At 39.6% G+C, this 17,091-nt stretch overlaps 1 protein-coding gene across 5 annotated transcripts in view; it reads right to left on the bottom strand.

Moving 5' to 3' along the window:
* Positions 1 to 14,691, bottom strand: part of nckap1 (NCK-associated protein 1) — a 214,952-nt gene extending 200,261 nt beyond the window's left edge. For 3 of the 5 annotated variants that reach the window (XM_043693453.1, XM_043693454.1, XM_043693456.1), the window contains exon 1: positions 14,360 to 14,691. In XM_043693453.1, the coding sequence (XP_043549388.1) occupies positions 14,360 to 14,464 (105 nt within the window). In that variant the 5' untranslated portion in view covers positions 14,465 to 14,691. The remainder of the gene's footprint in view (positions 1 to 14,359) is intronic. The other 2 variants (XM_043693455.1, XM_043693457.1) reach the window with 1 other exon arrangement.
* Positions 14,692 to 17,091: the final 2,400 nt, after the last annotated feature.

The following is a 17,091-nucleotide window of genomic DNA, read 5'->3' as shown; positions in this document are numbered from 1 at the left end:
TAAAATGCCAACGTATTCATGTCCCTTCTTTGTTTTATAATCAGCCACATCTAAAGCATGTTTCACTGTTTTACTAATGCTGCTACTCCCTCTCCAAAAAGACCTGGATAGTTTGTTATGTCTCATTTTTGAGAATGACCATGTTGGTATCAGGTCTTTTTTCAATATATCATTTCAGTTACATCACACTGTAGACTTCTGTTATAAATTCTGTGTCTTACGATCTTATTCTCCACAACCACCTGATGAATGAGCAGTGCTCCGAAAGCTAGTGCTTCCAAAGAAACCTACTGGACTATAACCTGATGTTGTGTGACTTATATCATTGAGTAGCACACATCTACAGCACACAAAAAGGCTTTTCAGTTTGAGTATGCGCCAGTCTAAAACAGCCACAACTAATATTCAGATCCCATTCTCTCGCATTTGGCTCATTACCCTTGTATGCCTTGGTATCGCAAGTGTACATCAAAAATACCTAAATGCTATGAAGGCTTCTGCTTCTATCACCCTTACAGGTAGAGTTCCAGACCTCCACCACCCTCAGAAAAACGTTTTCCTTACATCTGCTCTCTGCCTCCTGCTCCTTACCTTAAATCTATGCCACCTAGTCACTGATCCCTCCACCAAAAGGGGAGAAGAAGTTCTGATGTGTATGCCCCTCAATTTCCTTAGAAGGAAAACAATCTTAGCTTGCGAATCTCTTTTCATAACTAAAATTCTCCAGCCTAAGCAACACATTGGTCCTCTGCATTCTCTCCAGTGCTGTCACATCCCTCCTATAATGTCAATTTCAGAGCTGCTCTTAAAATTCCAGCTGTGGCCCAACTAGTGTTTTATACAGTTCCAGCATAACCTCCCTAATCCTAAATATGCATACTTAAACTCAGATTTCAGTGGTTCAGAAAATCAGTATGTCACTTCATGAGAATTAGGTTATATCAAATTTAAAAGGCGGCCATATCAGGGATTATGAAAAAAAGAATGTCAAGGTTTCATGTTTGCCCAGTTTGCTGCCAAGTTTGTGTTAAAACTGTTAACACCAATAGTCCTATGAAAATAATTGTTCCCAGATCCCTCATCTTACTTCCAAAACTCTTATATTTATTTCGTAGACAGTTACTTATTCCTGGAAAAATCATTCAATCCGCCTTTTATACTGAAGTCATATCCACTTTATTTCACAGATTAATGTAATAATTTAACGTTATCTCATCTTGTTTAATGGTTTTCTATAGGATTATCCTAATTTACTTTGACTAATCCTTATCAGTTTTATTTTTCCAATTACATTCTTTTCTAGTTTAAATACCTATTTCTGCTCAGATACAACAGGTTTTTATTGAATAGCGCTGAAAATGTGTTGCTGGAAAAGCGCAGGTCAGGCAGCATCCAGGGAACAGGAGAACCGACGTTTCGGGCATAAGCCCTTCTTCAGGAATGAGGACCGTTTGTCCAGCAGGCTAAGATAAAAGGTAGGGGGGAGGGACTTGGGGGAGGGGCGTCGGAAATGTGATAGGTGGAAAGAGGTCAAGGTGAGGGTGATAGGTCAGACTGGGGTGGGGGTGGAGAGGTCAGGAAGAAGATTGCAGGTTAGGAAGGCGGTGCTGAATTCGATGGATTTGACTGAGACAAGGTGGGGGGAGGGGAAATGAGGAAACTGGTGAAATCCAAGTTCATCTCTTGTGGTTGGAGGGTTCCTAGGCGGAAGATGAGGCGCTCTTCCTCCAACCGTCGTGTTGTTGTGGTCTGGCGATGGAGGAGTTTTATTGAATAGCTCCAAATTGCCCTAGAATAAGCACCGATGGTAGAAAAATTGTATCCTGTTTCCCACAGATACATCTTTAGCTATGAAGTGATTCTCATAAGCATCCTGCATTTTCCTATTCTAACTGTGGCTTTGCAATTCCTGCAAAAGATCCTTTCTTAAATCTGAAATTAATTTTGCAAAGTTTACATGTGTACTTAGCATCTCTTTCCCTTCTACACCACTAGCAAGACATAAAATATAAAACTACATTGAAAAACATTTGTTCAACTGTTAAACAAATGGTCTTGAGAAAGCTGAAAAAAAATCGGAAGTACATTAGTCCAATAGTTTTAATGGAAAAGAAGACATGTCTGCGTATGACTAAACTCCAATTTTCAGCCGAGTGACAACATTCCAAGAACATAAAATTGAAATGATTGCAAGGAAAGGCATAACAATTTAGAAACTAACAGGACTCAGAAATATCCATTCTTCAAAGACTTGTTTGTAGTTTAAGTTGAAATGAATACAAATTGACTTATACACTCGAGCTTACAATCCTATGCTTTCAAATGTGATTTATTGTCAAATCATGGATCATGTGCTCACTTGCTAAAATCACCACAAACTAATGTTGACACAATGGCATCATAATAGCTACTTCAAGAAGAGTATGTAACAACACATAAGGCCCAGATTTTCCAATAACCATAGTCGTTTCTGCAGTGTGTAAAGACCCTGTAGGATTCCTCATATAGCAGACTCTAAGGGAACGGCCTGGGAAATTGAAGGTACTGATGGGCAATTTTCCTGCAGCTGCAGCTCACTTAAAGTGTTTATTTGATCACAGAATAGGACAGATTCCACACCAGTTTAAGAGTTACTCAGGAAAAGTTAGACAAGAACTAGTCCAATGTCTGGACAAATATTAAACTGAATTCCAACTTACTCCAAACTGTACAACCTCCAGACCTTAACATCCCAATATTAATCCTCCCCAACTTAGCCTACACACTCACGCACATGACGCCCTTTCTATGTTGCACCATGGCAGCCCACCCACCGGACACCCTAATTTTGTAGTTACCCTTTCAAGAGGTGGCTAAGGGTCTGAAATGTTCAGCAGCAAAGACAAGAAACACAGCAACCCCTGCAATGAAACAGGGAGTACTGCTTAACTGACAGACTATTTAGCACTGTGAGCCCATATTTGGATTCATGCAGGAGCAATGACTTGAATCTCCTGCTAGAAACATGGAGCCTTTTCTTCACACACAAGTCTGAATGTAGTGGCAATATGGCCAGTGATTACTGATCCTCAGAAAATCCAGACCATTGTGATGAAAACCAACATACCATCATCCAACAAAGCCTCAAGATCCACGAGCTGGTTATTAAATGAAAAATGCATTAACATTACGGCCATGACAGACACCTCACAAAGATGTTTCTTACTGGCACCTTCCTGCTCAGTAAGTCCTCCACCTTGAGGCTATACCTTTCATGGCTTGCACTGCCAAAGCATGGTAGTGATAGTGGTGCAGTTCTTATGCAGTAGCTGCTTTCCCCTGAAATAGATGCTGAGGGGAGATCTCATCCCGGATGATTTCAGGTTCCATCGCAATTCCTTACACTTTGCCCCGAGTTCATGGCCTTCCTATCTCTTCCTTAATCCACCTGCTCACAGACACCTCTACTCACTTTGCAACCCACTGCCATTTCATGGGGCCTCACAACATGCAACATTGCTACTCCATTACTTATGTACATGTAAATTTGGATGAATTAGCCTTTCAGGTCTACTTCACTATTCATTAAGACCTTGTATGATCGGATTGTAACCTCAAATTCACATTCTCACCTGTCCCTTATAACCATTCATCCAGCTGCAAGTTTAAAATTATTCCAGGATTTTCCTCTAGAAAAGATGGTGAAAGCAGAGTTCCAAAGGTTCATAGCCCTCAGAAAAAATGCTGGGTCACCTCTCTTAAATGGGCAACCACTGATTTTTAAAAGGAACCGTAGTTCTGAATGTTTCCATAGAAAAAATAACCTCTCCACATCAAGACCACTCAAGATCTGTTTGTTTTGATCAGGACAACTCTACAGTGGATGCAAGCCTACCTTGTTCTATGTTTCCTTATAAGACCACACTCCTATTTCAATCAGTAGTCTGTTTCTCCTTCTCTGAACTGCTTCCAAATGCATTTACATCCTTCATTCAGTATGGTGATCAATATTGTGCACTGTACTACTCATCGGTTTAGCAAGGTGTCCCCCCACACATAATCAAAGGTAATTATGAATGTGCAATTAATGGTAGCCTAGCCAATTATGCCCACATGCTAAGAAGGATGATATTAAACAAAGACTGAATGAAAACACTCAGCTGAAATGAGATAATTGAACTTAATAATTTACTATACAAATAAGTAAATATAGAGAACAGCAGTTATAATCTAAACCCATTTCACTTAACTCAGGTGCACTCATTATTTTCCTTAGTGTATTACACTGAAGAAAAACAATATCACATGTTGAGCTTGAATGTGCTTAATCAATCTCCTAGTTCTGGCCATTTCAGATCTTAAGATAGCAAATTTTCCTACAAAAAGCCAGGCTTCATGCCTAGATATGGTTTGATTTTGTAATGGACCCTTCCAAACTTGTTTTTTTACATAATACAAAGAATACTGAAATTCTTGAGGCTGCAATAAAATATCATTCTGTTGCTGATGTCAGTGCCTCATGGGTGCCCAGCTTTGGACCACTGGATCTGATGTCAATTTATCAATTTTTAATGGCAGTGCCACAAAGACCACAACATTGCTCTCAGATGTGAAGATGTTTCGATTTCTGTGCTAACTGTGCAGTGTGCATTCCGTCAAAATTGTCATTAACCTATGCAACAATGGCAGGCATTGGACCTGCAAGCTTTGCTTTTCCTGATATATAGTAACAATTTGATCTTGGTGTACAGAGGTCAATTTCAAAGTTTGCAGATGACAAAACGTGGAAGCACTGTAAACTGTGAAGAGGACAGTGTAGAACTCCAAAAGAATACAGACAAGTTGGTTGAGTGGGCAGGTAAGTGGCAGATAAAGTTCCATGCAGCAATGTGTGAGGTGATGCATTTTTGGTAGGAAGAACATTAACAGCCAATATAAATTAAAGGGGATCAATACTTAAGGGGAGCAGAGGAATGTGGGTGTACATGTGCATACATCAAAGTGGCAGGCCAGATGGACAGCAGTTAATAAACCATACAGCATCATACAGGGTCACAGAGTACATGAGCAATGAGGTTATGCTAAACTTGTAGTACAAGACATCTGTTTGGCATTTGCTGGAGGTTCTCGTCAACCTCCGGCTAAAATACTTCAAAAGAAACTCAAAAGGAGGTTTGAGCCCCCTGATGTGCAATGTACAGGCCCACTAGCATGCAGACACAGCCTAGCATTCCTGAAACAAGCTTCCAATTATGGGTAAACAGTTTTGCTGCACAAAGTCTTTACCTCTCCTGATATATAAGGGTATAAATCTGAACAAAAATCTGCAGTGGAACCAAAGGCATACATATGCCGTTTATGACAACTCCTGCAACCAAGCAAATGCAAAAAGGTAGTGCACTGCATTCCTTGAGAATCAAATGGAAATATTGAATGGTTTAATGTGTGTTTGGGCAATTCAGTATCTCTACAAACTTTGTTCAGTCTTGTGCCCTGGATAGGACACCACAGTTACGCTGTAGAGCATTATCATGGGGTTTGCATTTGAGTGATAAGCCCAACCAAACTGGCATTGAAAATGGTGGTGGTGGCTGTCTACATTTTCATATCTACTTGCAATACAGATCTTTCCTCCTCACGGAGAAAGTGAGGACTGCAGATGCTGGAGATCAGAGCTGAAAAAGTGTTGCTGGAAAAGAGCAGGTGGTCAGGCAGCATCCAAGGAGCAGAAGAATCGACGTTTCGGACATGAGCCCTTTTTCAGGATTCCTGAAGGAGGGCTCATGCCCAAAACGTCAATTCGCCTGCTCCTTGGATGCTGCCTTACCTGCTGCGCTTTTCCAGCAACACTTTTTCAGCCCTTTCCTCCTCACCTCCTAATTTAAAAAATACATCAGTACAAACAAGTGGTAAAGAAAATAATCTTTTCAACTGTAAATACTCCCAGTTCTTCACAAAATGGCCATCTGACTGCACATCACTCGAATGCCTCTGGAAACATTACTTCAGTACACTCCTGCAGAGTCCTTGACAGAACTTGGAAAAGAAAGCATTACCCAGTAAACTAGTGTTCCCATCAACAGAAATATTAATAATGCACCGTAGGTTAGCAAATACAGAACTTAGATATAAATGTAAGATCAGATATCTTTGGACGCCTGTGATCTCCTTGTATAGCCTGGAGTCTGCGGATCTCAACTGGGAAAAAAAAGCAACACAGTGGTAAGCGCTTTTTTTTTGCTTCTGAGTACCTCACAACCGGAGTCCAATTATTTTCCCAAGCACGGAAATAAAACATTTTGGCTTAAATAAACAAAAAGATTAGAATTTTAATATCTTCAGAATCACAAAGAACTACTAAATAACAAGGAGTTAATTTTAAATTATATTAATTCAATGCAATATCACAGTTCAATGCTGTAACATAACTAAACAATAATTATAATCTCGATATTATTTACGTTTATTGTTAATTCATTATCTATAAAATGTTTAGAATTGCTCCATTTCCAGGCCCAAATTCCTCAGGCGCGGTCAAAAATGCAAATCCTAGTGTAAATCAAATATTCACAAAGGACTTTGCACTCAGTTGAAGTTATCAGACAAATCTCAAAGTTTTGTGACAAGGAAATCCTGGGTGTCGATTTGTTATTCTTCAAAACTGAAGTCAAGAATGTACTAAATTCACTATTTTGACCATGGCTATATTTCATCAGACATCTGAATAGCAACATTTGTTTAAAAATCCAACATTGTGAAATTACAGAAAAATCAAATTTGATATTTAAATCCACCTGAAAAAGATTATGGACTTAAAAAGAGAAAGGTATTTTACCTGCTCAATTTTTCAATGTTTAAAATGGAAGAGTCAAATTAATTCTACATAAAAAGAGCACCATTACAGAGGTAAATGCAAATAGTATTGCAAATGTATTAAAAACTAACATGACAATTATGAGCATCTAGGTCTGAGTTCATCATTCTTTACCAACTGTCCTTTAACCCATCAGTTTATATCAACTGTAGTAACTCAGTACATTATTGAATTTATTACATTGTGCCATATCCTGTTTAAGAACAAAATCGAAGCTTCCAATGTAAAACAATTATGCACACATGCACAATGCATTCTTTTTTCAAATGCCTCAAAAGATTCTACATTTTATTGAATGTTTGAAGAATTGGTCAATTGGATGAATCTTCGCAGCCCTGTGCTGAAACCTATGATCTTGTAAAGGGTAATGAGAATCCAATTGTCAACATTAACATTACAGCTATAGAATTATTAAATGAACATTTTTCGCAATAACCAAATCCTTCTGACTTTCTCCACCAATGTCTCAAAGGGTAGGCTCCTCATAAATGTTTTGACATTCCATTTAGCAGACACATCAGACGAGCATTTAACTAATCTTCCTAGATCTAACCTGGCAAAGAAGGAAATCTTTCATTCCAAATTTCCTGCTTAGCACAATCAAAATTCAGGCTCTTGAAGAAACACAACTATGTTACTTAGGATACACATTTAACCTGAGCTCTTTCACAACTTGATGGGTTGAAATGCCTCTTATGCTGTAATGACTGTCGTGGTAAACGCCTTTTTTTAAAAACATGGTTGCTACATTCAGCCATAAAAAGACACAGGAAGTGAGCTGGACAGGAAAATTGAGAGCCAGTGCACTATATTCATTTGTAAAGAGACATTCACAAAAATATATGAATGACAAAGAGATTGCATTGATTTCCAGCTCTGCATGGCTAACATAAAACATAGAACATCACAGCACAGCACAAGCCCTTCGGCCCTTGTTGTTGCACCAATCTGTGAAATTAATCTGATGCCCATCTAACCTACACTGTTCCATTATTATCCATATGTATGTCCAATGCCCTTTGAAATGCCTTTAACATCAGCTAGGTAAAAACAATGACTGCAGATGCTGGAAACCAGATTCTGGATCAGTGGTGCCGGAAGAGCACAGCAATTCAGGCAGCATCCGACGAGCAGCAAAATCGACATTTCAGGCAAAAGCCCTTCATCAGGAAGCCCTTCCTGATGAAGGGCTTTTGCCCGAAACGTCGATTTTGCTGCTCGTCGGATGCTGCCGGAATTGTTGTGCTCTTCCAGCACCTTTAACATCAGCTAGTCTACTACTGTTGCAGACAGGCTGTTTCATGCCCCAACTCAGTGAAGAAACTACCCCTGTTACCTGTCCTAAATCTAATCACCCCTCAATTTAAAGCTATGTCCCCTCGTGTCAGCCTTCATCATCCAAGGAAAAAGGCTTTCACTGTCCACCCTATCTAACCCTCTGATGTTCCTATACATATTAATTAAGTCACCTCTCAACCTTCTTCGCTGCAGTGAAAACAGCCTCAGTTCCCCTTCGTCATAAGACCTTCCCTCCATACCAGGCAACATCCTACTAAAGCTTCTCTGAACTTTTCCCAAAGATTCTGCATCCTTCTCACAATGCAGTGACCAGAACCATACGCAATTCTCCAGGTGCAGCCTTACCAGTTTCTTGTACAGCTGAAGTACGACGTCATGGCTCCAAAACTCAATCTCCCTACCAACAGACGCCAACACACCACATGCCTTCTGAACAACACTATCAACCTGGGTAGCAACTTCCAGGGATTTATGCACCTGGACACCAAGATCTCTCTGTTCATCTACACTACAAGAATTTTACCATTAGCCCAATACTCTGCATTCCTGTTACTTCTTCCGAAGTGAACCACCTCACACTTTTCTGCATTAAACTCCATTTGCCACTTCTCAGCCCAACTCTGCGTCTTATCTATGTCCCTCTGTAACCCACAACATCCTTTGGCACTATCCAAAACTCTGCCAACCTTAGTGTCATCTGCAAATTTACTAACCCATCCTTTTACGCCCAGATCATTTATAAATAGGACAAACCGCATTGGCCCCAAAACAGATCCTTGCTGCAAACCACTGGTAACTGAGCTCTAGGATGAGCATTTCCCATCAACCACCACCCTCTGTATTCTTTCAGCTCGCCAATTTCCTGATCCAAACCGCTAAATCACCTTCAATCCCGAAACATGGCATTTTATGCAACAGCTTACCGTGTGGAACATTACCAAATGCCTTACTGAAATCCAGATACACCACATCAACTGCCTTACCTTCTTCCACCTGTTTTGTCACCTTCTTGAAGAAGTCAATAAGGTTGGTGAGGCACGGGCTACCCTTCACAAAACCGTGTCGACTATCTCTAATCAAATTATTCCTTTCCAGATGATTATAAAGCCTCTCTCTTATAACCTTTTCCACACAACTGAAATAAGACTCACTAGGGTTGTCCCTCCTCCCCTCAAACTAGGGAACAACATTTGCGATCCTCCAGTCTTCTGACACTACTCTGTCGACAATGATGACATAAAGATCAAAGCCAAACGCTCTGCAAACTCCTCCCTAGCTTCCCGGAGAATTTGAGGATAAATCCCATCCAGCCCAGGGGTCTTATTTTCAGATCTTCCAAAATTGCTAAAACCTCCTCTTTGTCAACCTCAATCCCATCTCATCTAGTAGCATGTATTTCCGTATTCTCACTAAAATTGCCCTTTTCCAAAGTGAACAGTGACGAAAAGTATTCATTAAGCGCTTCCCCATGTCCCTAAGTTCCACACACTCCCATTACTACCTTTGATTGGCCCTAATCTTAATCTAGTCATTCTTTTATTCCTGATATACCTTTAGAAGACCTTAGGGTTTTCCTTGATCCTATCTGCCAACAACTTCTCATGTCCTCTCCTGGCTCTTCTTAGCTCTCTCTTCAGATCTTTTCTGGCTAACATATGACGCTCAAGCCCCCTAACTGAGCCTTCACGCATCATCCTCACATAAGCCTTCTTTGGACAAAAGCTTCAACTTCTTCAGTGAACCATGGCTCCCTCTCTCGACAACTACCTCCCTGCCTGCTAGATATATACTTATCAAGGACTCGCAGTAGCTGTTCCTTGAATAAGCTCCACACTTCAAGTGTATCCAGCCTTTGTAGTTTCCTTCCCCATCCTATGCATCCTAAATCTTGCATAATCGCATCATAATTGCCTTTCCCCCAGTCATACCTCTTTCCCTGGATATATACCTTACCCTGCCCATTGCTATTGTAAACATAACCGAATTGTGGTCACTATTGCCAAAGTGCTCATCTACCTCCAAATCTAACAACTTGCCGGTTTCATTCCCCAGTATCAAATCCAATATGGCATCACCCCTTGTTGGCCTGTTTACATACTGTGTCAGAAAACACTCCTGCACACATTGAACAAAAACTGACCCAACTAAACTACTTGAACTATAGTATTCCTGGTCAATATTGGGTAAGTTAAAGTCCCCCACAACAACTACCCTGTTACTTTCACTCCTGTCGAGGATCATCTTTGCTATCCTTTCCTTTACATCCCTTAACAATTCGGAGGCCTACATGTTCGGACAATGATGATATTTACAAAACATGTTGAGTAAAGTCACTAAGAGCTGACAATATTTACAAAATACTGCGTAAAATTATTAACAGTAGAAATGGACACACTGCATTGCTTTACAAATTTTGAACAATTATCTTTTTGGTGCTCCTTATTGCCAGTTGGAAAAAAATATAATTTGTAAGAAATACCAATAATTATTGGTACTACTCTATCCATAAATTACATAACCAAAATATTTATGTTAGCATTATTTGAGGAGATTTGGCAAATATATAAATTAAGAGCATCCAGGATTGAACCCATATTCACTCACTCACTAAGATCACCTAATTACACCACCGTAACATCACCTGCACTCACTCTGCAGCTAAAATCTAGAGAAAGTACTTATAATGAGGATTTAACTGGTCAGTTTCCAATTTATCTTTGAAAGTTGAGTTCATCTAAAACTCTAGGAGAAAGTGAGGACTGTAGATGCTGGAGATCAGAGCTGAAAAAGTGTGCTGGAAAAGCGCAGCAGGTCAGGCAGCATCCAAGGAGCAAGAAAATCAATGTTTCGGGCAAGAGACCTCCTTCAGGAAGGGCTCATGCCCGAAACATCGATTCTCCTGCTCCTTGGATGCTGCCTGACCTGCTGTGCTTTTCCAGCAACACATTTTCAGCTTCATCTAAAACTCGGAGTCATAGAGATGTACAACACAGAAACAGACAGTTTGGTCCAACCCATCCATGCCGACTGGATATCCCAACCCAATCTAGTCCTATCTGCCAGCACCTGGCCCACATGCCTCCAAATCCCTCCTATTCATATACCCATCCCCAGATGCCTTTTAAATGTTGCAATTGTACCAGCCTCCATCACGTCCTCTGGCAGCTCATTCCGTAAATTAGATTAGATTAGATTAGATTACTTACAGTGTGGAAACAGCCCCTTCGGCCCAACAAGTCCACACCGACCCGCCGAAGCGTATACCACCCAGACCCATACTCCTACACCACCCTCTGCATGAACAATTTGCCCCTTAGGTTTCTTTTATATCTTTCCCCTCTCATCCTAAACCAATGCCCTCTAGTTCTGGACTCCCCAACCCCAGGGAAAAGCCTGTCTATTTATCCTATCCATGCCTCATAATTTTATAAACCTCTATAGGGTCACCCCTCAACCTCCGATGCTCTCGGGAAAACAGCCCCAGCCTATTCAGCCTCTCCCTATAGCTCAAATCCTTCAATCCTTGCAAATCTTTTCTGAACCCGTTCAAGTTTCACAACATCTTTCTGATAGGAAGGAGACCAGAACTGCACGCAATGGCCTAACCAATGTCCTGTACAGCCGTAATATGACCTCCCAACTCCTGTAAGATCAAATCTTCACCATCATCCACATATACTGGTCTGCTTAGTCTGGCAAAGCCAATTTTCAAGTTCACAATGTCTTCAAAGCCCTCAAAGTATCAATATTTTTACACTAAACCTGATATTTTGCATATGCTCAATTTTTCTTGAAGCAGGACTGTTAGTTCCTTCAAAATGCCTGATATTTTAAGCTCAATGCAGATTGTTTAGTTACATAACATGCAAGAATCTGAACATTTTTAAACCAATTTAAATTACAACTACAACTGAGCATAGCACTATAAAAATATATCAGATTCTAAGCTCATCTCTCACTGTAAATAAGAAAATTAAATACAAGTGCAAATCAAGAGCATTCAGCAATAACAAATTTAAAACCTCAATTTCTTAATTCTTCTAGACAACCCAACTGATGTAGCAGTTTCCCTAGCTCCGATACTTCCTCACGCAAATAATAAAGTATCATTGTTAATATACACTGTCATACATTTTTTTAAACCTTCCACACCATATTGAGCATTTGACAACAGAAGTTACAGAATAACTGGTTTAAATTTAGGAATGCTAAATGAAAACAGGTATGTGCTGGCTATAGAAACAATTAAAACGGAGAAAGAAAACTTTAAAATTCATCAATGAAGATACATCATTTATTTCTTGAAGATATCATCTACTGGCAAGAATGGAGGAGATAGTGCAAAGAAAAGAACAAGCTCACAACTCCTATAACAACTAGAAAATTGTAAGATTCCTAAGTCGCTTTCACATATCATCATTCTTTTAATATTTGAATTTTGTAATTTGCCACATCACATTTCTACAATCCTTTAGCATATAACTATGAATAAATTCCAGAACACCAGGGAAACACAAGAGTGTTTGAGCCATGAATCAACTATTGGGGGGGGGGGGGGGAGAAGAACCAGAAACATACTAGGAGAGATTATTAAAAACATTTTCAAGGGAGAGAGTAACAAAAGGAAGGAAGGGGAATGCTTTTCTTAAATATTTATTTCAAACCTTTAGAAAAAAAGCCCGAAATTAAATTATGCCAAGATATCAAAAAACTTAACCAATTTGGCAAAAATGCCTAGATTAGGATTTCAATATAGTGAAAGCACAAGGCAAGGAGTCAAAATTCGGTGACTCCCAATCAGACTATAAATTTTGTTTAATAAAATTTTGCTCAAATACCTGTAAAGAAGAAATTGTCTCAATAAATTACACTTGACAAAAAAAGCACTGAATCTTGCAATCTGATTAAGAGAAATTTAGTGAAATACCAGTCATTTTAAAATGTATTTAAAAGTTATGACATTACTATAACAACTCCCAAAGCATCCTGATACATGAAAAACAGTTTTAAAATGAAAGTTGTAGATCCATTTGACAAAAAGACCCACAAGATACCAGGATTTTGGGTTGAAATAATTAAACTGCTGAATTATACACAAAATGTTATATATCGTTAGAGCCACAAATATTGCTAATATACAACAATACTGTAAACGTACTTCAGTATCCTATTTGCCCCCCCCCCCCTCGTTAGAGCCACAAATATTGCTAATATACAACAATACTGTAAACGTACTTCAGTATCCTCCCCCCCCAAAATCCATCAAACCAGTCACATGCCACAATTTAGAACATTGGCAACTACACTACTGTATTCTCATCCAGTGAAAGACTCGCCCACTCGAGTAAACAAACCATTTTTCATTTTAATAAGCTTATATACATCCCACAAAGCAGTTGTTTCAGAATTTGTGCATGATGTTGTAGCACTTCCTATGTGAAACAATCAGAAACCACATATATCCGGCCATAAAAAAAACTTGGTGTATTTCAGTATCCTATGGTTTAGTGATTTTGTTTGATGTGTTTTGATTCATCAATACTCAAAAAAGACAACTTTACATTTACTCACCACAAAACATTAAAAGAAAAAGCCCAAAAAAATGAATCCATCACATCTTCCTTCATGTTCTGTGACTACAATGCATATTTTTGCTTCCTTGGGTGCGAACTAAATAGGGATCGAGACAATTTCTGACGGCCACAAAATTTGCTGCCGTGTTTTGACAGTTGATACCAGTAACTTAAGCATCATTCACTTCAACTTAACTCGAACGAAAAAACAGTCCAACGCAATAAAATGTAAAAAAAAATGGGCATAAAAGTACATTGAATGCAACAGGCACAAATATCGCCCAAGACGAATGCTAACTCTTCTACCTTACTGCACTGCAAAGAAAAAAATAAACAAAATACATATATATTATTTCGGAACACGATGACAAAAAAAAATCAGCCGAATTTCAATCTGAAATGAGTCTCAAAACTGGTTTTATGTAGAAGGCGCCTGAGTGAAACAACTGCAGGCCAGACGTTGAGTATATACATTGCATCTAATGGGGTGTGTGCGTGAATTTATCTCCAGGATAATTTGGATGAAATCATGAGTCGGGGAGTGAAACCCACCCATTCAATGCCTGAGGAATGAATGCGTTCCGTTTTTCGGTCTCTCAGGCAGCTCCAGTGCACTTGGTCAGGAAGGACCTACCTTTTTGATGTTATAAATTCGAGTCAGCATACCAATCCCCCTGTCGTTCAGGATTGTCAATTTCTCGGCGATCTTCTGCTGGCTGGACATCACGGCCCTGGACATGGTGCCGACACAAGTTCTCTATTTATTTCAGACGGAGAGGAGGGCTTTTCCACGGCTGGCCGAGTCTTAGGAAGAGAATGAAATCTCCATCACACAAGGCACCTCCCTTTGCTCACCCTCAGCTCCTTCTCTAGGTGGTGGCCCTCTCCCCAAAGCGAGGCTGCTTCCTCCAGCACCAGCTCCGGCTCACGTGACCGCACTGGGCCGCCCGCTCCCGAGCCCGTGCTCGCTAGCGCCCCCAACGCTGGCTGAGTCATCCGCCGCGCCACGGTCGGTCGGCAATTCCCTCCTCTCTGGTCCAAGGGAAGTAGATGTTGAGCTTCCCCCCCCAAATGTACAGAGGCAATGAGAGCATTGTACCACTCTCCAAAATAAGTTTTTTAAACACATGGACCAAGGGTGAAAAGTTTGACTTTTTCTTCTGCGTGCTTGAGAGAAAATAGGCAAATTATTTGAATGCAAGAAATATAATGCTTTTAACCCAAAAGGAGGAACTGTGGGTTTAGAGGGAGAGTTTGTATGCTGCAGTTTTCACATTTAATAGCTTAATATCAGGGAGAGGAACAGAGATTTCTAAAGGAAATTAGATGGGTGCTTGAGAATGAAATGAGTTTGAAGGACTTGCACAATTTATGGGAGTATCTCCTTTACAGGGAACTGGCATGGACTCAACGGGCTAAATAACATTATTTTGTAATTAGTCAATGACAGCGTTCACAGTATCATAAGTTTCAGTTTCAGTTTGGAAAAGACAAGTAATTTCGAGCAGCAGTTCTTAATTGGGAAAAGGAGAATTTCCATAGGTTGAGAACAAGCCTGTTCCAGATAAATTGAACTTAAACATTAACAAAATTAAGAGAAAAAGAGGCTGCCTTTGAAGGGGAGATTGTATGGGTGCAAAACAGATTTATCTGCACCATGTCAAGATAAGGCAATAAAACTCAGGCTTCCTTAATGAGAAGAGAAATAGTAAGATGATGTAGAAAACCAGTACATTTCTTTATCTGTGTCACTGGTTCAGACTTGAATCTATGGAGCACAATTTAAACAATTCAAAATTTACACATAACATAAAACTTGGAAGAGTAAGGTGAGAAAATATGGCGACAAGATACTATTCCCAAATGGATGACAAGCTGGCTACAATTATTCAGATGAGTAAATGGTGGGAAATGGGCAGGCCTGTCCACTGCTTAGATCAATGTTTTAGAATTGAAAAGAATCAGATTTGTAGATTGAGTATCAGATACTGCATGGGACTTCCATAAGAAACTAAAAATAATTTGGATACCACTCAGAAGGCAGATACCATTTGCAGAACAGTAAGAAGCAGTCTCCATTAAAGCTTTCTTGATTTTTGCTAATGAGCTATCTCTCTGTGTGTGATGATATTATGGCTTTAAGAGGTGTATCTTGTTTCTTGTTTTAATTCAGAAATGTTGAGACAGAGGTGCTGAGCAATCTGTTTCAAAGCCCATAAAGCAAAGAACTTGTGAGGCAAAGGCTTTTGTTCCCTAAAGTTAGATAGTTGCAATATTTATACTCAACATCTGGCCTGCAGTTGTTTCACTCAGGCGTCTTCTACATAAAACCAGTTTTGAGACTCATTTCAGATTGAAATTCGGCTGATTTGTTTTGTCATTGCATTCCGAAATAATGTCTGCAGTACATATCTCCCTACTACTCTCTGTCTCTCTGAGTTTTCTGTTGATCTTTTTCCTCCTGGACTGGAGCATTTCCTGTGAGACAATCTATTTTACTGAATTTACATTTGCCAAGGGTGTGTTTATGGGATGTTACTATATTGGAGCTGTTACTGTTTAGAAGTTAAATAATCTATTATTCTGTTACGTTTTCCAATAGAGTTAAGTTATTCCAATTTCTTTCTTTAGTATTTTAACCATAGTGTATGAATAAAGTGTGCTTTGATTACAGACTGGTAGTTTGACAAATCAAATTGCAACCAGAACTCAATGCCTGGCACTTGCCTTTAAAATGAGAAAAAGTTAAGGTTTCATTATCTTCTCAATATATTTTGAGGGGGTTTGGTCTTGTCCTTAACAAACTGGGGATCTTGTCATGATCAAAATCTTTAATTCTAGGTTTAGGATTGTTGAACTCAAAGGCAGTGGGCGGTGAGTGTTGGTGTTCTTTATTTCAGGTGTTGCATTCAGTTAGCTTAAACGGGGTGTGCCTTGTGTTATAATGGCTTTTTCAGTCACTGAGAGTTTCCTGGGTGTGAAGAAGTCACTTGGGAGTTTTACAGAATGTGAGGAAGGCAAAGCTTTTGGAACTGGAAAACAAGCTGTGAGGTATTGCCTAAGCCTGTGAGGAAAGGTGAGATAATTATGTAGCATTTATAAATGCCTGGAATGCCATCGCAATCTTTGGAAATTGCTAAAATTCAATTGTAAATGAAGCAGCTTGAACATGAAAGGGAAATGAAACAGTTTGAATTACAATTAAAATCAAGAGAAACGGAGAAAGAGGGAGTTTTTGAACTTCAGAGGTTGGAACTAAAAACTCGAAGTTGACCTAATGATGGAGGTAAAGGTGACAAGTAGGAGTAGTATTAAGGACGTGGTGGAGTAGTTATGAGGCCTGGTGGGTATCTGCTTAATTATGTC

The sequence above is a fragment of the Chiloscyllium plagiosum genome, chromosome 7 (assembly GCF_004010195.1).
Source record: "Chiloscyllium plagiosum isolate BGI_BamShark_2017 chromosome 7, ASM401019v2, whole genome shotgun sequence".
NCBI classification, from domain to species: Eukaryota; Metazoa; Chordata; class Chondrichthyes; order Orectolobiformes; family Hemiscylliidae; genus Chiloscyllium; species Chiloscyllium plagiosum.
The sequence above is the reverse complement of the archived record's forward strand: the minus strand, read 5'-3'. Positions and strand labels throughout refer to the sequence as shown.